We start from the raw sequence: 8084 nt of genomic DNA, 5'->3' as shown, positions 1-8084 counted from the left end.
ACTGTAGGTTTGCACAACTGAAGAATTTCTGCACAAACTGTCAGAAACCGTCTCAGGAAAGCTCATCTGAGTGCTCGTTGTCCTTACCAGGGTCTTGACCTGACTGCAGTTTGGCATCGTAACCGACTTTTGTGCGCAAATGCTCACCGTCAATGACCACTGGTTTGCTGGAGAAGTGTGCTCTTCATGGATTAATCCCAGTTTCAGCTGTATCGAGCAAAATGGCAGACAGCATGTATGACGTGTGGGTGAACGGTTTGCTGATGTCAACGTTGTGAACAGAGTGCCCCATGGTGGCGGTGGGTTATTGGTTTGGGCAGGCATAATCTACAGACAACGCACACAAATGCATTTTATCTACGGTAATTTGATTGCACAGAGATACAGTGATGAGATCGAGGCCCATTGTTGTGCCATTGGTCACAGATACCTTTAAAAAAAAGTAGGGGCGTGGATCAGAAAACCAATCAGTATCTGGTGTGACCACCATTTGCATCATACGGCGCAACATCTCCTTCACATAGAGTTGATCAGGCTGTTGATTCTGGCCTGTGGAATGTTGTCTCACTCCTCTTCAATGGCTGTGCAAAGTAGCTGGATATTAGTGGGAACTGAAAAATGCTGTCGTACACGTTGATCCAGAGCATCCCAAACATGCTTAATGGGTGGCATGCCTGGTGAGTATGCAGGTCATGGAAGAATTGGGACATTTTCAGCTTCCAGGAATTGTGTACAGATTCTTGCGACATGGGGCCATGCACTATCATGCTGAAACATGAGGTGATGGCGGCAGAAGAATGGCACGACAATGGGCCTCGGGATTTTGTCACAGTATCTCTGTTCATTCAAATTACCATTGATAGAATGCAATTGTGTTCATTGTCTGTACTTTATGCCTTCCTAACCATACCATCGCCCCATCGCCACCATGAGCTACTCCGTTCACAATGTTGACATCAGCAACCCGCTCGCCCACACGACCACATACATGTGGTCTGCGGTTGTGAGGCCGGTTGGATGTACAAATTCTATAAAATGACATTGGCTTATGGTAGTGAAATGAACATTAAATTATCTGGCAACAGCTCTGGTGGACATTCCTGTAGTCAGCATGCTAATTGCATGCTCCCTCAAAACGTAAACATCTGTGGCATTGTGTTTTATGACCAAACTACACATTTTAGAGTGGCCTTTTATTATCCCCAGCACAAGGTGCACCTGTATAATGATCATGCTGTTTAATCAGCTTTTTGATATTCCACACCTGTCAGATGGATGGATTATCTTGGCAAAGGAGAAATGCTCACTACCAGGGATGTAAACAATTGTCCACAAAATTTGAGAGAAATAAGCTTTTTTGTGCATATGGCTCATGAAACATGGGACCAACACTTTACATGTTGCGTTTATATTTTTATTCAGTGTATTTTTACATGACACTGACTGAAGCAGATCGCAAAGTAAACTGTGTGTGTGTTGTAACGGCTGTCTGAAGAGAGAGTAGACCAAGGTGCAGCGGAGTTAGTGTTCATCTTGACATTTAATTCAAACAAAGAGAACACTATACAAAAAAACAGGAAAACCGACAGCCAAACAGTACTGACAGGAAACACACTGAACAGAAACAATTACCCACAAAACCCAAAGGAAAAACATTATGTGTGACTCCCAATCAGCAACAACGAGCTTCAGCTGTGCCTGATTGGGAGCCAAAACACGGCCCAAAACAAAGAAATACAAAAACATAGAAAAAGGAACATAGAACGCCCACCCAATGTAACACCCTGGCCTAACCAAAATAAAGAACAAAAACCCCTCTCTATGGCCAGGGTGTTACATGTGTGTCTTAGAAATTCACAATTATCTAGTCACACTTAGATACTATATTAGAGTCAAATTCAGAGAACTTTTAAACAAACAGCAAAATAACAATTAATCAATGGAGGAAGGGCAAGAGCCTCCCTTGCAGAAGGAAGATGATGGAGAGGTGGTTGGGGCGTTGTGCGAAGGCCACGGTGGGGAAGATGGCGGAAAAGGAAATAAGGTGCATATTATGAATAAACATAGGGTGGGGGACCACACAGGCCTTCTGAAAGATCTGGTGAAGGACAACATGATGGGCAAGAAAAAAAAGAGATGGAATATTTTTGAGTGAATATGGAATGGAACTTTTGGAAGAGCTTGAGGAGGAAATGGGACAGTAGTGAAGATCAAATACATATGGTGGGAGGTGCAGTGATGACTGCTGAGAAGAAGTTGAGTGTTGAGGGAAGTTTTGAGGTGAGGAAGGTGGGCGTCAAGTGGAAAAACAGGGATACATGCACCAGTAGTTCAGAGATGGAACTTGTTGAGAGTGAGGGAGAAGTACCTGCGGCGAGTTCGGGCCTCGTTCCAAGGATGATAAGGATGACTTTGGCCCAGTGGGAGTAAGATTTGTAGAGAGAATGGATCCTTGCTGTTTGGTTGATCCATACGTGGTGTCAGGTTGAGTGGAGGAGAGGTTGGGGATTGTTGAGTTGATGAAGGTCACTCAGAGTGGACTCCTGATGATTTATTGTGTTTCCTCTACCGAGTGAGAGGGCGCTCCGGATAACGAGATTAGGGACAAGAATTGGGCGCCGTTGAAAGGAGTGATAACGGGGGTGGCATTAAGTGTTGAGGAGGAGCAGTTGAAATTGAAGATTCCCGGTATCTGTGACACCCGCAGCTTGATGAGACGTAGATCCAGTGGGGAAACGGAGTAGACATTATCTGTCATGCTGAGTTTTGATGTAGAGTTGTTACCAGATAAGGTCAAGGTAGAAAGTGTCAGTTATCCTGTGAGAGTTTATGTTCTGAGAATATTATGGGGTTTTAGATGTCAAGGTTATGGTCATATTGTAGCAGTGTGTAGGAGGGAGATGCCTCGATGTGAGAAGTGTGCTGGAGGGAATGTGTGGTATTGGGGGAGAAAGTTGTGTGTGTTAGTTGTGGGGGTGATCATGGGGCTGGAGATCGGACATGTCCGGTGAGAGAATGGCAGATTGAGGTTACCAGGGTTAGAGTAGTACAGAAAGTGTTGTATGCAGAAGCAGTGAAGAGAATGGTAGAAGAAGATGTATAAAGGGTGAGGGTTCCTGAGAGGATTCCTGTGAGTAGGCAGAGATCAAAAGAGAGTGATCATTAAGGTGTTTTTTTTTAGCATTTAAAGCTATGGTTGTTAATTATACTGCAGAAATGAATCGAAAGTCGAAGAAAATACAGGTTGTAGTGGCAGAGAAGTACTTGGGATTGCAGCTGCAGGGTGATGGGTGGTAGTGATATGTCTTTTCAGACCGTTGGTCTGGAGTAGGACTAGGTAGGGTTGAATAGTTGAATGGGTGGTGGGTTTTTTAGAGAGGGCTAATACATGGTAGGGTAATTTTCCTTTTCCCAATCGTAGGTGGCGGTGTATGCAGCTAAAAGTTGGATGCGATCCATCAATCCATCAATCTTGTTAGACTTCAGTGCAGCTTTTGACATTATCAATCATAGTCATAGACACGCCTAGGCAAAGGTGGGTAGCTGTGTGAACTTGTTCCACATGATATGCACTGCAATTTATCCAAAAGTTGGCTTGACTATGTTTTATAGCACTTGACTATGTTTTATATTCATTTACTTTTTATATGTATATATGTAGGCAATCTCTGACAGTGTCAATAGTAGCTAGTTATCGAAGCCGGCAAAAACTAGCTGGCCAATACGTTAGCATTTGGAGAGATAGGGTCCCGCTGTTTACATTAACATTACAATATTCGTTGTAAGCTATATTGGAAACACTCATGTTTGACAATTTTCGAGAAGACAATGACACCGCTAAAGTCAGGTGGAGGATTTCTTTGCTTGAAGAATTTGAACAAGTTCTAAATGCATCTGAAAATGACCTCTCAACTATAAAACAAAAAAAACAAAAAAATTACAAATAAGCAAAACATAACATTTTGTTCAACATTTCTAAAGTTTTTTTAATTTGTAAAATAGATCTGAACTTTTAGTGATTTTTAGTCCTTATCTGAAAAAATATATATATATTTAAACGACACCGGCGTCACGTGACTCGGGTCAGAGGTAGCTCGAGTTCCACGGACATAATATGGCAGGGTCGTCGAATAAGGTATATGAGGTGTTTGTGTCTAAAATACCATGGACTCTTGCAAGCAGTAAGCATGGTTTTTATTGGAACAAGAGTTACTGTTGGCAATGTTTATGTTAGGCTGGGAACTTTTGTGGGCGCCTTTTACATCATGGTGTGAGTGCTGCCTTGACAATGGTCGCTAGCCATGTGTGCGACTTTCACCTCAACCAGCTTTTCTCTGCCTCTATTTTTGCAACGGCGCTTATTTGGTATTGCTTTTATCGATTGCTAAATTATCAGGCTTATTGTAGCCTATTGATGTGGGTTTTGCATGTCAGTGAGATGGCTACTATAGGTACTTGTCTGATTTAATTAGCTAATAGACTCTAGCTAATATAAAATTAATTGTGTAGCTATTACAGTCTGATTAATCAGACACGTTAACTATCAGCATTGTCTGTGTAAGGTTGCACTGTAGACTTTGCTTTACTAAGTTAGTTGCTTAGCTACAGTGGTAGAACGTGTAATAAAACATGTCATTATTTTCTTTCAGAGGAGATGAAGGAGTACTTTGGGCAGTTCGGTCAAGTCAAGAAATGCCTTGTTCCCTTTGTAAGTACACTGGCCTCAACAGATTGTTTTAATGATTGAGAAACCTGATATCACAACCTCCATCTTGACTTACAATGTAAAGTACCAGTCAAATGTTTGGACACCTACTCATTCAAAGGTTTTTCTTTATTTTTACTATTTTCTACACCAATAATAGTGAAGACCTCAACTATGAAATGACACACATGGAATCATGTAGTAACCAAAATCTAAATATATTTTATATTGAGATTCTTCAAAGTAGTCACCCTTTGCCTTGACAGCTTTGCACACTCTTGGCATTCTGTCAACCAGCTTCACCTGGAATGCTTTTCCAAAAGTCTTGAAGGAGTTCCCACATGTGCTGAGCACTTGTTGGCTGCTTTTTCTTCCCTCTGCGGTCCAACTCATCTCAAACCATCTCAATTGGGTTGAGGTCGGGGGATTATGGAGGCCATGTCATCTGATGCAGCACTCCATCAATCTCCTCGGTCAAATAGCCCTTACGCAGCCTGGAGGTGTGTTGGGTCATTGTCCTGTTGAAAAACAAACGATAATCTCACTAAGCGCAAACCAGATGGGATGGCATATCGCTGCAGAATGCTGTGGTAGCAATGCTGGTTAAGTGTGCCTTAAATTCTAAATAAATCACAGATCGTGTCACCAGCAAAGCATCATCACACCACCTCCATGCTTCACTGTGTGAACCACACATGCGGAGATCATCTGTTCACCTACTCTGTGTCTCACTAAGACATGGCGGTTGGAACCAAAAATCTCACATTTGGACTCATCAGACCAAATAACAGATTTCCACATGTCAAATGTCCATTGCTTGTGTTTCTTTGCCCAAGAAAGGCACTTCTTCTTATTGGTGTCCTTTAGTAGTGGTTTCTTTGCAGCAATTTGACCATGAAGGCCTGATTCACACAGTCTCCTCTGAACAGTTGCTGTTGAGATGTGTTTGTCACTTGAACTCTCTGAAGCATTTATTTGGGCTGCAATTTCTGAGGCTGGTAACTCTAATGAACGTATCCTCTGCAGCAGAAGTAACTTTGGGTCTTCCTTTCCTGTGGCGGTCCTCATGAGAGCTAGTTTCATCATAGCGGTTGATGGTTTTTGCGACTGCAAAAACTTTCAAAGTTCTTAATGTTCTGCATTGACTGACTTTCATGTCTTAAAGTAATGATGGACTGTTGTTTCTCTTTGCTTATATGAGTTGTTCTTGCCATAATATGGACTTGGTCTTTTACCAAATAGAGCTGTCTTCTGTATACCAACCCTACCTTGTCACAACACAACTGATTGGCTCAAACGCATTAAGAAGGAAAGAAATTCCACAAATCAACTTTCAACAAGTCACAGCTGTTAATTGAAATGCATTCCAGGTGACTACCTCATGAAGCTGGTTGAGATAATGCCAAGAGTTTGCAGAGTTGTCATCAAGGCAAAGGGTGGCTACTTTGAAGAGTCTAACATCTTAAATATATTTTGATTTGTTTAGCACTTGTGGTTGCGTGATTCCGTATGTGTTATTTCATAGTTTTGATGTTCTCACTATTATTCTACAAGGTAGAATTGGTTGAAAATAGTAAAAATAAAGAAAAACGAATGAGTAGGTGTCCAAACTTTTGACTGGTACTGTATATTTTCTAACAGGACAAAGAGACAGGCTTCCACAGAGGCTTCTGCTGGATCGGATACATGTCCGAGGAAGGCCTGAATAATGCTCTCCAGAAAGACCCACACGTACTGGAGGGATCCACGGTATAGTTCATCAGACTAGATCATGTCAACCCCATTGCCCATCATTGGATGCTATACCCTGAACTTTTGTTGTTGACTAAAATGTGTTTAGACTTTGTTATAATCTTACTATAGAATGTATTTTCTCTATTCTAGTTTGAAAGCCAATGTGAGTGGTCTTAAATCAAATACACATCACCTTACCATGTCATTAACCAAACTAAACATGACATGTATTTTTCTCTCCCATTGTGTCTTTTCAGCTTCAAGTTCAAAGAAACAAAAGTGTTTTCAGGACAGAAAACAAACAGAGAGGTGGTGGAGACAAGCTGAGGGTGTTTGTATATATGAGGGGTGAATTCAATACCTATGGAAACAGAACTAGGCCACCCAACAGTATTCTTTTTTTTTTTTCATAGTAGTATGTCTTCATACATTTATTGTAATCTGTCAAAATAAAGAGACACAATGTTTGTTTTGCATGGCTGAAGAAGGAAGTGTTTATTTGTATATCCTCTTAGTAACTGCATATTAATCCTTACTAAGCAAACATATGGAATTGTTTCAAGATGGTCATACCAAGGACCATTTAGCTATTTGATTTTGAATTTTAGGACACCTTACGGTATAAAAGAAATCCAAAAATGATTTGATGAAATTTGAATTATAGATCAGCAAACTATAAAAAAAACATTTGACCTATTATATTCCACTCCATTTTTAAACTGGTACCAGGCTACCTTCAGACTAGGATTGTGGGCATCCTAGAGCAAAACAACCAACATGTTCATGAGACACCTTTCCAAAGAGGGGTCATATTAGTGTGTAGCCCGAACTGTTCGGACGCTACAGACAGAAGTTGGCAGATTGGCTGTACCGACGATTTCAGACGAGTCTTGTGGGGATTGTAGAGCAAAACGGAGAACACCATCGCGTTCGTAAGAGTCATCTTTCCATAGCATGGTCATAATAGTTGGGATTCTACAGACGTTTCCATGAGAAGACAGATTTTTCTGGATTTCTCATGGTCTGACAAACACTGCTCTTTCTGTGTTGTGGGTTTAATCTGGTTGAGTAAATTTCGTAGTTCACAGATATGAAGAAAAACACATTTTGTTTGGAATAAAAATGCTTTTTTTATACATGAATGCTTGAATGCTTGATATTAAAGTAATGGTAGTACTTAATAACTTTGAAGAATGACTTAAATCCATCTTTCTTTATTGTGGGAACAAGGCGTGCCTTGCACCTCTTCTGCCTCAGTTGTATAATCTTCTGCTTCTTGGCCATCTTCTTGTCCTTTACTCTACCTATTGTCTTCCTTCCTCTGCTTCTCCTTCCTCTTTTCCTTCTCCCATTCAGAGCCAGTGTCCTCATCTGAACTCACTTCTTGCGCTGACTCTTCCTGGGGCCTTGTGTGTTGTCCTCTTGACAACTAGATTTTTATGAAACATCTGTAATCCCCTCTTGGTGGCATACTCCTACCTCCTGTTCTCCAACTTCCTCAGATGCTCCCGTGCTGCTTCCTCCCTCAAATCACTAAAGAAATCAGCCCACTGGTTATGCTGCTCTCCCAATCTGGTTGCCTCTGCTTTCTTCCTGTGCTCCTTTCTTCTGGATTCCATCTCACCTGCTCCAGGAGTTTCTTCTC

The 8084-nt window shown here is 41.3% G+C and overlaps 1 protein-coding gene across 1 annotated transcript; it reads left to right on the top strand.

Annotated features, from left to right (window-relative positions):
- Positions 1-4071: 4071 nt before the first annotated feature.
- Positions 4072-6926, top strand: slirp (SRA stem-loop interacting RNA binding protein). Its single transcript, XM_014196120.3, is given in 5 exon segments — positions 4072-4181; positions 4650-4708; positions 6347-6454; positions 6697-6713; positions 6715-6926. Coding segments are annotated over 5 exon segments (303 nt in total). The 5' UTR covers positions 4072-4114; the 3' UTR covers positions 6767-6926.
- Positions 6927-8084: the final 1158 nt, after the last annotated feature.

The sequence above is a fragment of the Salmo salar genome, chromosome 01 (assembly GCF_965601325.2).
Source record: "Salmo salar chromosome 01, fSalSal1, whole genome shotgun sequence".
In the NCBI taxonomy this organism is placed as follows: domain Eukaryota; kingdom Metazoa; phylum Chordata; class Actinopteri; order Salmoniformes; family Salmonidae; genus Salmo; species Salmo salar.
This window is presented reverse-complemented; position numbering and strand designations above follow the sequence as displayed.